Source organism: Myotis davidii, unplaced genomic scaffold (genome assembly GCF_000327345.1).
Source record: "Myotis davidii unplaced genomic scaffold, ASM32734v1 scaffold214, whole genome shotgun sequence".
Lineage (NCBI taxonomy): Eukaryota > Metazoa > Chordata > Mammalia > Chiroptera > Vespertilionidae > Myotis > Myotis davidii.
In genome coordinates, this window is record NW_006285782.1 from 1,510,819 (window position 1) to 1,529,983 (window position 19,165).

At 39.8% G+C, this 19,165-nt stretch overlaps 1 protein-coding gene across 1 annotated transcript in view; it reads left to right on the top strand.

The window, feature by feature from the left end:
- Nucleotides 1-17,935, top strand: part of CALD1 (caldesmon 1) — a 228,418-nt gene extending 210,483 nt beyond the window's left edge. Inside the window, exons 11-17 of the mRNA XM_015559401.1 lie at nt 7-147; nt 5,744-5,787; nt 5,886-5,964; nt 7,775-7,912; nt 8,370-8,465; nt 13,541-13,621; nt 15,596-17,935. Of these exons, the coding sequence (XP_015414887.1) occupies nt 7-147; nt 5,744-5,787; nt 5,886-5,964; nt 7,775-7,912; nt 8,370-8,465; nt 13,541-13,621; nt 15,596-15,601 (585 nt within the window). The 3' untranslated portion in view covers nt 15,602-17,935. The remainder of the gene's footprint in view (nt 1-6; nt 148-5,743; nt 5,788-5,885; nt 5,965-7,774; nt 7,913-8,369; nt 8,466-13,540; nt 13,622-15,595) is intronic.
- Nucleotides 17,936-19,165: the final 1,230 nt, after the last annotated feature.

Below are 19,165 nucleotides of genomic sequence, written 5' to 3' on the forward strand. Positions count from 1 at the left end.
CTTAAGGAAGAGAAGAGGAGGCTAAAGGAGGAGATTGAAAGGCGAAGGGCAGAAGCTGCTGAGAAACGGCAGAAGATGCCCGAAGATGGCTTAGCAGAGGACAAGAAACCTTTCAAATGTTTCACTCCCAAAGGTTCATCTCTCAAGGTATCTTTCCCCCAGAAAATCCCCCTTTAATACCGCTGCTATAGTGTCTTAGAAACTTGACTTTAGCCTTTAAGTTATTATCCCACGCCTTTGCTCCATTCATCTTTTTGCTCCTTCGTTCAGCTATTTCACAGCTTTTCTTTGTTTTCAACATAGGCAAAAGAGAGAAAGAAAGTGGGGAAATGTTATCTGTTGTTTATTAGATGCTTTGGTACACGTTAAAAAGGCCATCAGCAATTATCTCTGGATCTCACTGACCCATGCTCCCCAGCTGCCTCGTTGCTTTGTGCAGTTGGAAAGGGAAACATTTATAAAATGGCAAATACATTGTGAAGGTTATGCTGTTTTTCACACTCGCCAATCATTTTTTCTCTGTCATTATTAAAGCAGGGCAGCTGGAAATGGTACCGTTCACATTTGAAAACTATTGTAGGGGAGGAGCTGCGACTTGGAAGGGTCCTTTGCCAGGATGAGTTTGGTCCTACTACTGCCTTCAGGGAGCATAGCTCCTAATCGACAGACAGAAGTGCTGACAGATGAGAACGAGTGGGAAAAACTGACTTAAGGGAATAATGGGTTGAGATGGGAAAAGAGCACAGACTCAAGAAAGTACTGTGATCTACATTCAATCTGCCATTGCTTTATTACATTTTCTGTTCATGAGAGTTAACATGCATTGAGCTCCCGGCACAGTTAATATACTCAATAAGCATGTGGATATATGAATGAATGACTCTTCAGAGATAGGAACTATTAACCTTTTTATTTCACCTTCATTTTCCATCAACCTTGTTAGGTCACAAAGCATTGACAATGCGCAAAGCCAATACAGAATCACAGCCAGGCTCTAGCTGGTCAAAATGTGTGTGTGTGTGTGTGTGTGTGTGTGTGTGTGTGTGTGTGTCTGTCTGTCTGTCTGTCTATAAATGTGTGTGAGGTTTTATCACTTGGCATATGAAAATGACCAAAAAACCGTTACATTTTACAGTTATTACCTGTTTCACATGAAAATCAGCATGTTTTATCCCTAAATACCCTCACTTACTCTTCATGTACTTTTGGGCCCCTTCATAGTTCTGACACATCTCAAAGAAACTACTGATGGGCAAGGTCTTTTTCAGGGGCAATCCAAACTAAGCCCCGGGGAATGTTATTATTTAATACAGACCATGGACGTGGGATCTCAGAGCTGACAGAATGAGGAGCGGGCGGCTTTGCAGAGTAAGTGAGCTTCATTTACGGACGCCAAAATTTGAATTTCACAGAATTTTTTTGTGTCACAAAATATTACCCTTCTTTTGATTTTTTTTCAACCATTTGACAATATAAAACATTCTTAGTTTGAGGGCTATGTGAAAAGCAAGGCCTGAAAACCAAAACCGCGCTCCGTTCAGGCTACCTCCGTGCAGCCACTGGTGTCCTTTCTGTTCCTGACTCATCAATATTGAAAGAAAACCACATTTTTTTTAAAAAAAAATAGATTTTTATTGATTTCAGAGGGAAGGAAGAGGGAGAGAGATACAGAACATCAATGATGAGAGAGAATCATGTATCGGCTCCCTCCGGCACACCCTCTACTGGGGATCGAGCCCGCAACCCGGTTATGTGCCCTTAACCGGAATCGAACCTGGGACCCTCCAGTTCACAGGCCAACGCTCTATCCCCTGAGCCATAACAGCTAGGGCCACACTTTCTCTTTCTATCTTCCTCTAAATCCCACCCACACTGAACGTTCCTTGGACAGTCTTGGTAACACGAGGAAAATGGTAGTGACCTAGACTTCTCATTTCTTTTCTTTTTTTAAATATATTTTATTGAGTTTTTACAGAGAGGAAGGGAGAGAGATAGAGAGTTAGAAACATCGATGAGAGAGAAACATCGATCAGCTGCCTCTTGCACATCTCCTACTGGGGATGTGCCCGCAACCCAGGTACATGCCCTTGACCGGAATCGAACCTAGGACCTTTCAGTCCGCAGGCTGACGCTCTATCCACTGAGCCAAACCGGTATCGGCTAGACTTCTCATTTCTACTCTCTTTGTTCAGGAGAAACTACAATCCATCCTCCTCCTTCAAATATCTCCTCTCAACCAGGTTTTTCAACTTACTTCTCTAGTCTTTCCATCAACCAGACTCCTGGGCCCCCAGGGGGCCATTTAGCTACTTCCTCTAGGAGAGAGGCATGTGTGAGCAGTCAAAGTAGATGCATTTGCAAAAGCAAAACATTTTAAACTTCTATACAACAGAGACATGCTTTCAGAAACAGACAGTTTCTTGCCTTGCCCCATAGTGTGTGCTTTGAAGAGCTTGTGTGGCTCTGATTTCGTTATGGGTGGGTGTCCTCTAATTTCCTAGCCTGTTGCTGGTAGAAGTGGGCTTCTTGGGATGCCACAGGAATAAGAGTTTCCTGAGGCCCCCACGGGAGGATGAGGCATTGTGGAACGCTTTAATGATGAGATACCATTAAGGGAGTTCACCTTCAGGATCCCATCTCCCTAAGTCCCACCGTGAAAAAGTCCCATTTTGTCTTCAGCAGAGCTAGGATCAACGCCACTGCCCAGAGCCTCTGCTCCATGTTGCAGCCCAGTCCAGTCCAGCATCTGGCTAGCTTAGCTTGTGTTCCAGCTGCAGTCCATTGCAGGTGGGGTCCGCATGGCCATGAGCTATGCGACTGCTCAGGCCACATGGCAGGCTAGCGTAGATCATGGAAAAAGCAAGTGTCAGGAAGCAAGAGCGAAGCAAGTGGAACAAGAGAGAGAGTATTTCTGTTTGGGGATTTTAACCACGGCCTTATCCAATTAATTCTTCATGATTTCATACGCTTACAGTGGCTCCACCCCCTGTAGACAATTATCTTTTTTTCCAGGTTAGACTGACAGGCAAACATCTTCCCTATGTCACCCCCGACTTCACTGCGCATGCATCCATCTTCCCCTTTGTTCGATCCCTTTCCGCAGTGAACTGCAGGGAATGGACCAATGGTTCCCTGGGGAGTGTAAAGTTGCAGCTTCCTGGTGAAGCTGCCCAGATATCCATGCTTATAATGTCTGGCCTTCCCTTTGCTCCTTTCCCATTTTAATATCGATAACTAGCTAATTACAACAGTAACAGGTTCATATTCTACAATTGAATTTTTGCAATTATTGATACTCTTGGCCCTGCAACTTTTATAACTGGTCACAAGTTAGCATTCTAGAATGCCAGTGGGAAGAAAAACATTTCATATTATATTTGATCTCAAAATAGTATCAACTAATGTATTTTGTTAATTCTCATGACTTCGATTCATTGTCTGGAAAACCCTGAACCTGGTTGCTTGTAGTTCAATGTTGTTAGCAGTGATGTTTGATTTTTTTTTTTACATAATACATGCAAAGAATAAATTTTAAGTAAAATAAATTTAAAATTTTGTTTTTATTGTTATTGTTTTCATATGGTGGTGGTGGAGGGATAATGGAGTAAGGAGAAAGTAATAGTATGCTTTTTCTCCGAGCTTTATCCAGACAACACTGCTACCATTGGCCTTAGAAGAACCAATGTTCCTCATTAAAATTATACAGAACGTTTAATTTACATATTGTTCTATTACCTAGAGTCACCGAGTTCAGGAATTTTCCAACAAGAGTGCATCAGTAAATAGATGGTGACGCCGGACAAAATGTGATAATGAAGTCAAGCTGTATTAAATATTGTAGATAGGAAAGGAGAAGGTGGAATCTGAGAACCTCTGTAGTTTGAGTATATGTGATGGCCAAGGTTAACAAAATGATCCCTGACTCAGAATGATGCTGGAAGTGCTACCAAGAACAAGTCTCACATCTGGCACCACCCTCCACTGTGCTTCTGTCTGCTGGAAATGTCCTCTGCCCTTTAACTCGTGCACTCCCGCCCTCACTTTCATAAACTCATTTATAAAACTATGTAAATAATAAGCTACAAATCTCAGCTCAGGTATCAAAATATCTCAAAAGCTTCTCCAACCCTTCACCCCGCCTCCCCCCCAGGTAGTCACTTCTCCCATAGCTACAGCATTGTCCTATCCTTAATATGGTACCAGCATTGAATTTTAAATATTTTATTTCTAGGTTCTACTAGTCTCTCCTACTAAAATGTGTTCTCTCTAAAGAATCCAATACATCATTAGGTGTTGAACTTCATGTAGTAGGTTTTCAACATAATTTATTGGTTGGTTGTTTGACTGCAAGGCTGACAAGGTTAAAGGTAGGATGGATGGATGGATGGATGGATGGATGGATGGATGGATGGATGGATAGATAATATTAAAAGTTCCAGTGCATTGTGTGTATTCCAGCTTATTCAACTGGGAACTTTTTCTCTAGAAGTTTATATTAATTTAAAGTTCTAAGTTTATATTAAAATTTAAAAAATTAAGATTTAAGATTCTCTACATCCCATAATCTCAGGGACACCTATAGCACTTTCTTGGTCACAGCTGTTTGCTAATACTGGCAGGTGATGTTTGGCAGAGATTGTTTCCAGCCTGGAGTTGGGTATCATAAGGACTCAACAATATTTGCTGACTATAAAGAACATCTGGATTTAGGTGGTGCCGTTTCAGTAAAATATAATGTTTGATTTAGTAGCTTTAGTTTTAGCAAAAAGAAGTTCCTAGCTTTAAAAAACAAAAAATAATATATTAAAGACTAATGACCTGCCCACCTAGTGTCTATCCATCACAGTTTCTCTGGGTTTATTTTCCTGTTTCCCATTTGGGCTAATGGGGGCTTTGTGGGGGGGCCTCAGCCATCACTGATGAGCTGTGCCCCAGCCTCACTCCACCCCCACCCCATCTTCTACTTTCAGGGCTAATTAAGTTCAGCAATAGGCTTGACAGCTATCAAATCAGGAAGCCAGGCTAGGCCCTGAGTGAATAGTTCGCAGTCCCTGGTTATCTTTCTTGTTTGACCCTATTACATACCAAATATATGGTCAGAACATTGGGGAAGTTTTTCTTAATCAAAGAGCATGGTATATCTTTACCCTAAAAACATGTCCTAAAGGGTAACAGCATGCATTGTTTTTTAAATTGTTGCTAAGAAAGTAGATCTTAAAAGTTCCCATCACAAAAAGAAAAAAAAACCTTGTTGTCAGGTGATGGATATTAGCTAGACTTATTGGGGTGATCATTTTGCAATATATTCAAATATTAAATCATTATGTTGTACACCTGAAACCACTAGTAATATAATGTTACATGTCAATTATACCTTAATAAAGAAATAAGTAGAAAAAAATTTAAAGTATGCCAGGAGGCAAAAAGGAAATTATTGCTATGGTCTTGAAATGCAATTATTTTACCATTGATTTAAATTATCTCAAAGGCATTTTTACTCCATTTCTGTCTGGTCTCCAGTTTGCCTCCAGAACTTCATATTTCTCTCCACACTTTCTCTGTCCTCTGCCAATCTTCCCTTCATCTCTCAGCTCTCATGATCAAACACCTTATATGCATTTTCCTCTCTGGCACAGCACCCTAGTTAAAACTCTTTGACACTCTTTGGTGCTTTCCTTCACCAGGGTCAGGGACACTGTTTATGAGCTGAAAATATTAACTGTTGTTGTTTTTTAATTCCTAGATAGAAGAGCGAGCAGAATTTTTGAATAAGTCTGTGCAGAAAAGGTAAATGTGGTTGATTGTTCACTGGAGAATTACCAGCCATCATATGTATGGAAAGATTTTCTCTCATATCTCTATGTGTGTGTTTATTTACTTACCAGTGGTGTCAAATCAACTCATCAAGCGGCTGTTGTTTCCAAGATTGACAGCAGACTGGAGCAATACACCAGTGCCATTGAGGTGAGCGATGTCCGCAGGGTTATGCTCAGACAGGAATCAGCTCTGACTGTGTAAATGATCATAGAAACGTTTAGGACAATAAGCAAGTCTAATAACCACATGAGTGTTAGAACATTAATAATGCTTTATTATACTTGAAACTAGTTAGAGAGAAGAACAGTAATAAAGGTAAATTATAGAAGGGTTTTAAATAAATTATTGTTTACTACCTTCAGCCTGAGTATTCTTTAATGGAGGTGTTTTTCTTTTAAGGAATAGGCTTATTGATATTCAACTACGTTATTTATATGTTACTATGTGTATCTCCTAATATTAATTCCTTATAAAATATGTTCCTATATGTAGTTAAACAGGTCCCATGTAACCTTGGTTAATCCTTATTTGTCTATAAAAACTTTTATGTTCAAACAGTAGTAATATGAGTTAATATAAAGATGATTGCCAGCTAGAGTTTAATCACCATGAATTTCAAATTGATTATTTTAAGCTTATAGGATCATAGTTATATGCTTCTGTCTATTCCAACTTTTCCCCACAAAGTTGACCCAGGGGTTCTACCACATTTAGAAATAATGTATATTTCCAAGTACCAAAGCTCTAAGAAGGTAGGACACCATTAATCAATGTGTGACCCTACTTTTTTCTCCTTTGTGTAGACTTTAGGCACTGATTTTAGCCAGCCTCTATGTCAGAACATCTGCTATGAAGGAATTGGATAAGCTTGATTTGATTTCCTCCTCTCCTTTATACTGCAGAGTGGACATAAGTATAAAATAATTCACAATCAAATAAATTATGAAGGAATAAAAATGAGATCTGAATGATTTACCAAATGAATAACCAAGTCCTAATACTCAAGAGGTGATTTTCACAAGATTAAATGTCCACTAAAATATAAGACAAATTGCAGATAGTTATTTTCTGTGGTTACATTTATTATAGCTCTAAGAGGGTTGATGAAGCCAAGACTGTGGCTTCAGCCTTTACATGGTCCAGTGATGGTGCCACTCACCATGGCTGACCACCTTGACCACACAGGCCACCGGTTACAAAGCAGGACCAGGCAGGAAATTGCATGATTCTGGGCATGCCCGTCACTACTGCAGAAAAGTCTCTCAAATGCACACTTTTCTTCCTAGCATCCATTCTTTCCTCCTCTCGGGATATTCTCCATGAAGTAGCCTCTCACTCTTTCAATCCTTTATCGTGTCCCTGTCTCTGGTCCTTTGCATATGCTGTTCTCTCTCCATGGAATGGTGTGTGTGCCTCCTTTTACCTAGACACTTCCAAGTCTTCCATCAATCTGGGTTTAAATGTCACTTCCTCAGAGTAGCCTTCTTTGCTCCCTATTATATTATTATTCCCCTATTGTGTGCTCTCTTGGCATGCTTTGTGACACTACATTTATCTTTCATAACACACCGAAATGTGAAATAAATACTTATGTCATCAATTACTATCTTCCTGTCCTATTAAAATGTAAGTCCACTGCAGCTTACGGAGCAGACTGTCTTGTTTTGGGTACCACTATAACACCAGTGCCTACCCAGTAGGCACTGAGGTATCTGTTGAAGAAATGAAGTAGAATATCACTTTAACAATAAATGACATCCCAATAAAAAATCATATTTCATTTTTGAAAGACCCTCTGATCTGGATCTCAGGGTGGATTTTTTGGTACATACGTCATCAGAATGCAGTTTTTGGTGAAGGCATTTAGACAATGACTCTTAAATGATACTGTCGAGGAAGAGAGTACTTGACAAAAACAAACTTAGCACCAATCCTAAAGATAATTCACATGCTTCAGGGGACAAAAGCTGCAAAACCCACGAAGCCAGCAGCCTCGGATCTTCCTGTGCCTGCTGAGGGTGTCCGCAATATCAAGAGCATGTGGGAGAAAGGGAATGTGTTTTCATCCCCCACCGCGTCGGGCGCGCCAAACAAGGTGAGCTCCGGAGTTCCGTCTTTTAATTTTGGAGGGTGGGTTTCTTTTCCTTTTCTTTTTTCTTTTTAGCAAACCACATTAGCTCATTATAAAAGCAGCGGAGAAGGTGTAATTCTTACTTTCTTTTGCAGCAACCATAAAAGCAAGCTTACAGATGCTAGACAGTGTGTACTCCTACGCTCTGGCCACTTTCCTAAATTGAGTTCTTGAAATTAATCATCAACCTTGGGGTTGGGGTAAAAGGTGCGGGGGCAAGCAAACCAGATAACATTCTTTAAATATCGAGTTTAAGGTTCATTTTACTCAGAATATTGATTATAACGAGCAATCATTCATTGGTGTTACGGGATGGTTACATAAAATAACAAGCAATACTATTATTTGAGGTTTCTTTCAAGATTTCTTTCCAGGTAAAGTTTGTCTTGGTCTTTAATATTGGATGGTTGACTCCTTGCAGGAAACTGCTGGCTTGAAGGTGGGGGTTTCCAGCCGCATCAATGAATGGCTAACTAAAACCCCAGATGGGAACAGATCACCTGCTCCCAAACCTTCGGTAAGTAGCTCCGGGTGTTCTGGATTTCCTTGATTTCTCAGCTCCCAGCAGCAGGAGAAAACACGTCTGTTTGCCTGGGAAAGGCAGTGCTCCTGTTCTCTGCTGTCCCTGCTGAGTAACAAACAAGGAGGGGCTCAGATTTAGAGAGAACAGCCCCAAGCAGCTGCCCCACAATCGCCCACAGGCCGTAATTAACCAGAACTCCAAGGCGTTCAGATTTATACTCTTTCCTGGTCTGTGTGTTTAGCTCCTATTCTATAAATTACAGCTGGGAATTTGAAAATGAAAATGTCAAATTATCTTGGCCACTTCTCTGTGGAAAGTACCCCTAAACTTATTCCCCAAAGGAAGTGTATGTTGGCTATTTTGAACCCATGGGTTTCTAATTTGCCTAATTTATGTAACTTAATACAAGAAAATACCATTTTTAGGTAGTTGTTGAAGTAATTGCCATAATTTTTTTTTTCAACACCTCCAAAGAAAAGCCATTTTGAAAAACACAGTAACACTGGAAAGTATAAGGGCTGCTTATTTTTGGAAATCTAAATTTTTCTTAGTATTTATTAAGTGTGACTATTTACTATAAAAATATTCTTTTAACCTTTTCATTGAATGTATACGATAATTCTTGCATTTATCATTATGATAAAGAGCCTTATTAAGCTCCTACTGTGTACATTGGTGAGCTTTCTCTGTTAAGTTGGCTTTTATAGATGCATCAGTGCCCAAAGGAGCAGAGACTCAACTGTCCTAACTGTCCCATCACAGAGGTAGAGGAACGCTTTCCAAATCCTAGACCTCTGTGCCACTGAGCACTTCATTGTATCCAGTGGCTCCATATTTAAGCTCCAAAGTCACTAGAGGTTACCAATTCCAATTTAAGAAGAAAAAAGGGAAATATTGTCTACACTTCTTGAGTGCAACCCCTTATAGTCACCTAATTAATAGTCAGGATTTTTTGCATAAGGGCTCACATGAGGTATAAAACTAATGTAAACCCAATTTACAATCAGAAAGTCTTTATATATTGAAAATATATATATTTTCCCCTCTCCCGGTAAATAGAGGGGAGGGAAGCTATAGACGGAGAGAGTCGAGGGGGGAGGGGTCACACCCACAAGGTGTTTGCTCTTTATTGCCCCGAACCCAAGGTGACATATAGAGTGGGAGTTATTTTTTATGGAAATTTATGTAAATTTTGTGGCCCTAGACCAGTGGTTATTAACCTTTTTGAATTATGGAGCCTTTTGAAAACCTATAAATCAGAGGGCCTTATCCCCTAATACATGTGTATCACTCGAGTTCCGGAAGTTCGTGGACCCACTGAAGAACTCTCAAAATAGCAACGAGAAAGAGAGGAAGGTGTGTCTTCCTCATTGATGAATTTGGCACATTGCTAGAGAACCTGGTCCCTTTTTTGTGTTTATCTTATTTGTGACATATTTCATTTCTGTACCAGATTTGACCAAGCCTATCACCATCTATGTCATCCTAATGGGAGAGTTAAAAAAAAAGTTCAATTCAGTTATAATGTCAAGGCTTCCACAAAAAGCCCCATTCTCTGGTAACTGATAATGTTACAGAAGACTGGAGAACAAAAACAAGCAACACTTAGAGAGAGGGGCATTACATTTTAATTATGCGCAGGCCCAGAGAAAAATGTGTCTTTCAAATTCTGGGCCCCCCAACATGGAGGAAACTCAATTTATATTTTTTCCAGTCCTTTGTCTCCCAAATTTGGAATGAGACTTCCGGGTCTCCTGAGAAAGAAGGCCTGTGTGCTAGGAAGGGGCCATGAGACCGTATCTCAAGGCCTGGCCTGGAGCCAACACTGACAGCTCTGTCTGGGGCATAGTTTATGGCCTCTCTGGAATGGGAGTATCTTATTTTTCCCTATTATTTAAGCAAGCAAGTGTTTACAGAAGCCAAAATAGCAGGGTTAAAATTTCAAACAGCAGTTTTTATATAAGATGGTTGCTTCAATAGCATCATAAAAACGACAGGACAAAAAGTTGTGACAGGGAAATTACAAAAGCATCGCCCGCTTTACCTACTAGTTAGTGAGTTGCTAGACCCTCTCCTAGAGGACAGAAGGCAAAGGGAAGAAGAGTGGCGATTCACACAGGTTGTAGTGATCTCTTTTCCTATGACCCCCTGGATTTGCAGACGAGGGTAAACTCCTGAGTGAAAGCCAGACTGGAAGAGAGCAGGAGGTAGTTGCTGTTGTGCATGAAAAGCCAGTGTGAGTAGACTTAACCAGCAACGTTCAGAGTGGTGCCCAGTTCATGGGCGACAGAGCCAGCTCTTGTCAAGATCTGAATAGCAGCACGGCAGTCTCTCTGGGAAAGGTGTGACCTGGACCCAGGAAGGCAGGAGGGTAACTCACAGACACTACGGATCCAGCAGAAAAAGATGACATTTCCGAGCTGCAGAAAGGCCTAGACGGGTCCTAAAGATGCATAAAACTTGGCTGGCCAAAGGTTAAGTCCAGCAATGCAGCTTAAAAAGGCAGGTCAAATAAATTAATTAATTAATTAATTTAATTAAATAAAAAGGCAGGTCAAAAAAAATTTTTTTAAATAAATATGTAGGCAGGTGAAGCGAAGATCTTGCCCGGGTCTTATCGGGTCTCACAGGGGTGGCCCGAAGCTAAGATTTGTGTAGTTTGACCCACACCATTGTGCTTTTTTTTCCTTTTAAAAATTGTAATTTGAACACATTTTTGAAGTGTGGAGGCATGTACTTCAGAATTTGTTGATTCCCTCTTTTCCTTATTTGTTTACAACAAACCTTTTCAGGCCTTTGAGTTTCCAGCCTGCCCTTCATGGCAGGCCTCTGAGTTTGACACCTTTGGGTCCCCAGCCATACTGACTCTGAGCTCTGAGCTCTGAGCCCAGGATGTTAGAAGAGTTACCTCAAGACAACAGCAACAGTAGGCCCCCAAAGGTGCCATCTGAGTCTGGATCCAAGGGGATTTATTCCCTGTCCCTGCTTATATTCCTTGGTGTATGTGGCTGGAGAGGAAAGCCTGGGCTTGTGTTTGCAGATGTGTGGCAGGTGGCCATTGAAGAAAAACAGAGGGAGATTCTTTCACCGAAATGGTCCTCACCCAGTGAAACCTCAAGAGGAAGGAAATTAGTGTTTCCTCTGAGATGAGTGTTTAGTTCCAAAACTCACTGGACAGAACAACCATCCTTTACCAAGTTGTATAATAATTTCCAAACATGCTAGGAAGTAAATGTGCTCAAAATAGTTTTTCAAACCAATATTATTTGGAGGGGGGTTCCTGAAAATTAACTTATTTAAAAACAAACATTGATCCACATCTGATCCCTTCCTGGGTCATCGTTTTGCTATTTGTGGGCAGAATTTACGGGATTTCGGTGTAATTTTGTAACCAGAATTCAATTCTGAGTATGCCTGTTTTAGCTGGTTTGTCTGTTCTTTGTTGTCTAAATTACATGTTACATGCAGCTAAATTAAAATGCTAATTTGTCTTTCTTTTTGTTTAAAAAACAACAACCATGTCTTTCTCAGCTGAATTCTCTTCTTCATTCTTTGATCTCTGGGTGGCTGGAAACCTGCCTCTCCTGCCTTCATTTCTCCCTCTTCTCCCGGACTGGGTCTTTGTCTAGAATGTAGTCTGGTCAGGTAATTGCGTTTCTATTTCCCCTTTGATTTAAAATGCCAACTCACCACTTGGATGTTCATATTTCCTTAAAATAGGCTCTTTAATTGATCTCAAAAGATTCATAGGGAAGATTGAAGGGAACTACAGTCCGTTTTCTTCTGTAGAACATTCATGTGAAAGAAAAATATTTGTCTTCTACGAATCAAATAAATAAAGTAATAATAGCCACTTTCCAGAGCTTCCATCAGCATGTGCCTAATTATAGTTTCCAAAACTTTAAAACAGTCTTCCAGACAATTTGGCAGCTTCTCCCTACATTGGCAAAAGTAGTGGAACCCTTCAAAAACAACCTGATTTGTTGCTCACTGGTTCCAAGTTAAATAGGTGTAGCTCTCTAATAGGATATCAGGAATTCGTGCCACAGTGGAACTCCAGAAACTCAGTAGGATTAAGGCAAATCTGAAATGCAAAAAATAAAATTAAATTAAAATTAAAAATCTGAAATGCTTCACATGGTACCATTTAACCAGTGCACTTTCAGTGTTGAGCCCTCCCTACTATCTGTCAAAGCATGCCCCTTTAGACTGGTGTCCATGGATAAATGCAATTGCTGTTCGCTTTGCCTTCCTAACAAGAAAAGGATGGGCCAAAATAAACATGACTATTTCAGTTAAAACACATTTATATTCTACCAACTACCTTTTGCCAAGCACATGCTGGAAGAAACGTAAATGGAAACAGAAATGTGGCTCCTTGTCCAAACCAAATTAATTTCGAGGTAGCAAATAAAGAATCAAAGCTACATAACTGTTCTCCCCCCGAGATTTCCACATGTTCTCACATACGTTATTCAGTGTCAGTTTCTCTTACGGGTGCAGTTTGTGGTCAGTGTTTACACTGATGGGGCTAGCTAGGTTTTACCGATGCACTTCTGAGTTATCCACTCACTCCGCAGGAAACACAAAACGACTTCACTCTGAGGGAAGTGCCATTAGAAGTTTGATGCAGATTTCCTACTGCACAGAGGTGTGGGGAGGAGGGGGGGGCGCCCCTAACCCCCACGTTGTTCAAGAGTCCATTGTATTTAAAACCAACCTATACTGTCTTCACTTCTAAGAGCACAGAAAGTTAAAAATAGGCTATATTATTTTAAATATGCTTGTGTTCCAGTTTTACTGATCCATAAGCAGTAAGTCCTTAATGAAGAACAGGCCAGAATAGGCTGGAGAGTTCCAGCCCATTCTCATGTCATAACCTGGTCCAGGTCTGTTATAAACACAGTGGCTCATGATCCTTTCAATGCCATCCATTTCTGATCGCTAGGGTGAAGTGTATTAACAAGAAATCGATTCAAACCAACAAACACAGATGTGGTGACTTATTTAGACCTGGCAGAAAATCTATAGGGCCATGTATTAATTTTATTCTGCTTTCTCTTCATTAGGATTTGAGGCCAGGAGACGTATCTGGCAAGCGGAACCTCTGGGAAAAGCAATCCGTGGATAAGGTCACAACCCCTGCCAAGGTAATGTCAGTCTAAATGTTTCTAGAGTCCCCTTTTGGAGTAGAGACTGTCAGCTGCCCATTGTCCATCGCCATAGGTACAATGTCCATCATCATAGGCAACATTCCCATGAGCCAGGGTTCCGGGGCGTGGAGTAAAGATATGATCTGGAATGGTAGGACCCAGAGACCGCCACTCACATACGACACGGCAGGAATGGTGGCTCTCCCTGGAATTGTGCAGCATGGTGGCACAAGGTGGGAGGGGGACAGGTTGAGTCTTCACAGGCTCTGCCCCCTCCTTGATCTAGCCCACAAACTCTTCCTACAGTAATCCTGTATAATAAAAGGGTAATATGCAAATTTTCCCTAACAGCAGAAAGACTGGGAATGACTGGTCACTATGACACACACTGACCACCAGGGGGCAGATGCTCAATGCAGGAGCTGCCCGGGGCTGCCAGAGTGATGTCTTACTGCCAGCTTAGGCCCAATCCCCCAGGGAGCAGGCCTAAGCCAGCAGGTGGACATCCCCTTAGGGGTCCCAGACTGCAAGAGGGTACAGGCCGGGCTGAGGGCCCCCCCAAGTGCACAAACTTTTGTGCACCGGGCCTCTAGTAATTCTATAACCACCAGGCCCACAGCTGAGGTTATGAGGTAGCAGAGTATTTAGCTCCTTTGTTCCAAAATGTCACACTCACTACACGTCATGCAGTGATTCATTTGAAATGAAAACACACACAACACATGTGAACATGCAGATTCACAATACTACACTTGGCCATCGGTCTCCTCAGGTTCTGCATCCGCGGATTCAACCAACCACAGATTCAACCAACCCCGGATCAAAAATATTTGAAAAAAACTACATTGTTGCTAATGTGTACTATGCAGTTAGGCCTATGATGGTCGCTTCTGTATTGAACATGTACAGACTTTTTTCTTATCATTATACCCTGAATAATACAGTATAACAACTATTTATATAGCATTTACATTGTACTGGGTATTATAAGTAATCGAGAGATGATTGAAAGTATACGGCTTATACGCAAATAATATGTCAGTTTCTATAGAACACTTGAGTGTCCACAGATTTTGGTATCCACGGAGGCCTGGAACCAATCCCTCTAGGATACTGAGGGACAACTGTATATTTAATATTTGTGAACACCTCAGCAAGGATTTTTAGCAGCTAGCTGGGGAAAAGAAATGATATACAAATGTCAGATAAGTTTCAAGAGTAGGGATAGAAGTACAGGGGGGAGGAAATAAAGAACAGAAGAAAACTAAAGGTAAGAATAGTCCACTTCACCCTCCTGCCTTGTCGTGGCCAAGGCTGTCATTCCATCATGTGTGCCTGTTCTGGAATGCACACTATAGATTCCTGGCCCTTAGGGTGGTGTTAAAAATAAAACTGCTGCCCTAACCGGTTTGGCTCAGTGGATAGAGCGTCGGCCTGCAGACTCAAGGGTCCCAGGTTCGATTCCGGTCAAGGGCATGTACCTTGGTTGCGGGCATATCCCCAGTAGGGGGTGTGCAGGAGGCAGCTGATCAGTGTTTCTCTCTCATCGATCAGCTGTTTCTAACTCTCTATCCCTCTCCTTTCCTCTCTGTAAAAAATCAATAAAATATATTTTTCAAAAAAACCTGCCTCCAAATGCCCTGAGCAATATAGAAAAGATAATACAAAGAAGAAAGTGAGGAAGGAAGGAAGGAAGGAAGGAAGGAAGGAAGGAAGGAAGGAAAAAGGAAGGAAGGGAAAAAGGGAAAAGGGAAGGGAAAGGGAGGGGAGAGGGGGATGGAGGGGAGGGAGAAAAAAATCAACAGGAGAAAGACCAAGAGGAGCATATTTGAATAGAATGCCAACAATAATCCTCCCTTTCATAAAGATTTATTCCGGCCATATTATAATTCTTCTTTTCTTTTTCGTCTGACATAAACATCTGGCTAAAACACTGTGGCCTGCCGATTTAAAGCTCTCTTCTCTTAACAGGTGTGAGACAGTCCAAGAAAGAAGCCAGAGTAGCCACTCAAGATGCTGGACCAGCTCAGCCGAAGAGGGCTATGTGCTCTGTTCTATATTTATGTTGATTTACTAAATTGGGTTAATTTCCTTTTGTTTTATTTTTCATTATCCCAGTAAACCCATGTATATTATCACTATATTTAATAATCACAGTCTAGAGAAGTTCATGGTAAAAGTACTGCCTTTGCACAGGAGCCTGTTTCTAAAGAAACCCATGCTGTGAAATAGAGACTTTCTACTGATCATCCTAACTCTGACCGGTGACACCAACCACGTCGGAAGTCGAGCAGGAGGAGGTTCAAGCTGAAAATTTGCCTGAGGAATGTGTGCAGTGTCCAGAAAAACAAACCATAGTGGGGTTTGGGGCTTTTTTTGTTTTTTTTGTTTTACATACAGAAGTCATGTTGTTTCTGCACTTTAGAATAAAGCATGGAAGAAATGATCTCAGTAGGCAATTGTAACACTTTCTGAAAGTAACGCATTTCAGATTTGAGATTCTGCAATGATGATTGTCTTTTTTAAAAAACGTACTGTTAAGGTATTACTTTTTTCATGCTGATGATTATCTAAATTGGATGATGATGTTAGAAGACAGTGGTACTGATTTCTTTAGGTTGGTTGCTTTGTGGATTTCTTTGGTAGTGATAGTGAACCACATTTTAGAGGACCTGATCATGTACGTATGTGCATACACGTATACAAACACACTAATGGTAGAAAGCTTCTTTTATGTGCTAGACTATTATATTTAGCAGTATGTCCTTGTAACTAGCCAATATCACAGCTTTTCAAAAATTAAAAATCACATTATATTAATATTCATATTTGCCAATAGAGACATGGCAGAATAGGTATCAATATATCTTCAATGCCCAATAGATAAACTGTAAGAAAAAAAAAGAGAGATTCGAAATGTCAAAATGAATTGACATTTTCTATAAAGCATAGTATTTAGCTGATAACGAAAAGCAATCTTTAAGTCCAATGTGAATTTTACTACCATCTGGATCAAACTCAAAGCTTGCTGAGAACTTTATTTTGTTAGCAATCAAGCTCACAATCGCTTGGCTTCGAGGATATTTGAGGTCTCTTCTTTGTCTAAAATTTAAAGACGAGGATTTTAGTGACAAGATTGTCCAGATTGAAACTCCATGTGTGGGTATGCAAAGACCAGCTTTGGCTAAGGTCTGGAAGCAGAGAAGAGAAGTAAGCAAATTCCAATATTTAAGAGTCATAATAGTCCTTCATCTTTATTATACGAAACCATTTTTTAAATTAAAAGTTTCTACTTTTATTAGTCATGGGTACTTGTCATAAGTTGATAATCTATTGAACTTTCGAAAAATATATGTAACTTTTAGTAGTTTTACTATTTTCTCCAAGAGTCTTTATCAAATCATCCTTTTTATACACGTAATCTAGACATCAGATCTTACTTTAGCTTATAAGTGTTCATCTATTCTTCACAATAGATGATAAAAGAGTACTCCTCTGTGTTGGCAATATGTTTTAGCATAGAGATATATAGGATAGTTCTATAAACTTATACCTCATTTGACTTAACCAAAAGTGTCCTACTCTCAATTTCTACCACAATGAGGGAGCCTCACAAATGACTATTTTCTAACCTACAGTATTTCCCTGGAGGAGCCAGCCGGGGCAGGGCTGACATGAGCAGTGACGACTGCCTTGCAGAGTCTGTTTTTCTCAAAAATCAGTAAAGAGTAGCTGAATTCTCTAGCTTTTAGCACACCTGGGCCAAAGGAAGGAAAACCACCAAGATCACACACGTCATCCACCCGTGACAGAATAGATATGAGTCTATGATAAGATAACCTAGAACCCACATGTAGTGCCTCATTTAGCATTGACTCCCATCACTGGAGTGAAATGGATCGAAGTTTGAATTAAGGCCCATGGCGATATGACATTGCTTTGTTGTACTTTTGAACAAGAGCTTCTCCTGATCACTAGTATATATATTTGTTTCTAGAAAGTCTAAAGTTGAGAAGAGAATATATCGATCCTGACTTTTATTCCGATATTTGGATGGAATAAGTTTTAGGGTAGAATTTTGTTCAGTTTGGATTTAATCTTTTGAAAAAAATAAATTCCGTTGTTTACTTGTCTGATTACAATTCTCTGTGTTATCTTTAAGAGGTAAAACTGCAAGGTGACTAGCATGTTCTGTGAATCTGCCATTCCTAAAAATTTTATAAACACTTGATGTTTTTCACTGATAACTGATCGCTGCAATAAGTATATATTGTGAAAATGCATCCACAATAAATGGAATTCCTCCAAATGCCATTGCCTCACTTGTTTTTTATGTGCTATATTGCTTATAGGAGTTATATTGGTTGTAATAAAGATGACTGCAGAGCAAAATGTATTCTTCAGGTTGAACCTTGGTTTCGCCCTTTAAAGAAGAAAAGCCATTTCATATTTTGTAAAAACATTATGAGCATTTTTCTAACAACACACCAAATATGTATGGAAAAGGTTGAAAAGAGAGATTTTACAAATTCTTCTTTAAAAGAAATTATCAAATGTTCCTCCATCCTCCTTCTCAATCCCAGTATTGTCACCCACCACCTTTCTTGCGCCTAAGATGGCAGTACTGTTTCCTCAAAGGTAGTTTCTTTTATGGTAGAAATACCCATTAAATATATACCCTTTGTTTGCAGAATATTACTATTACCAAGGCAATGGCAATTACATTTAAATCCAAAGGTCTTTCTACCTAATTTTGCATATTTATATAGCACTACTTGGTCTGAAATCTGAGGCTTTTCTCATAACGGTTTTAAATGGTGAGTCCAGAGCTCCTGAGCAGTCCCTAAATCCTGTCCTTTAGAGTGACAGAATTAACTAAGTTACTGTAACTTAAAAAATATTTAGCACTTTTTTACTTCTATGTCCTAACAGCCCAGGTGATGGAATAAGTTTAGACAATAAGATAGTTGTCATCAAAGTTCATTCACAAAATTAAGCAATGCAAAGAATACAATCTGTAATACTAATACAAAGATGATGGAAATAGAGATGGATTAAAATTAATTTTACAATGTGCATATTCAGAGTATAATATAGTCTCCTGCGTGATTTAGAAACAGGTCTATTGGAGGCTTTTTCATATCTTTGCTTGCATGAAAGAATGGATAGGAAAAAAAAAATCTCATGACCCTAAATATGTATTCTTCCACAAAAGAAAGATGACTGAATCAGATCTTAATTTGAATGATGTGTCTATTTGTGTTAAGCTTCTTATTCATGTCCAAACATTCTATATTCTTACTGATTTTTTTTTGTTCCTTTGGTCTATTACTGAGAAAAAATATAAAAATATCCCATTATGATTATGGATTTACCTATTTCTCCTTATAATTTTGTTAGTATTGTTTCCCATATTTTAAGATCATGTTTTAGGTACATATACAAATCTAGGATTACTATACATATATTCCTAGTGAATAAAATATTTTGTCCTTGTGAAATAAATTTATGACTGGCGAAGATTTCTGCCTATTTTTTCTA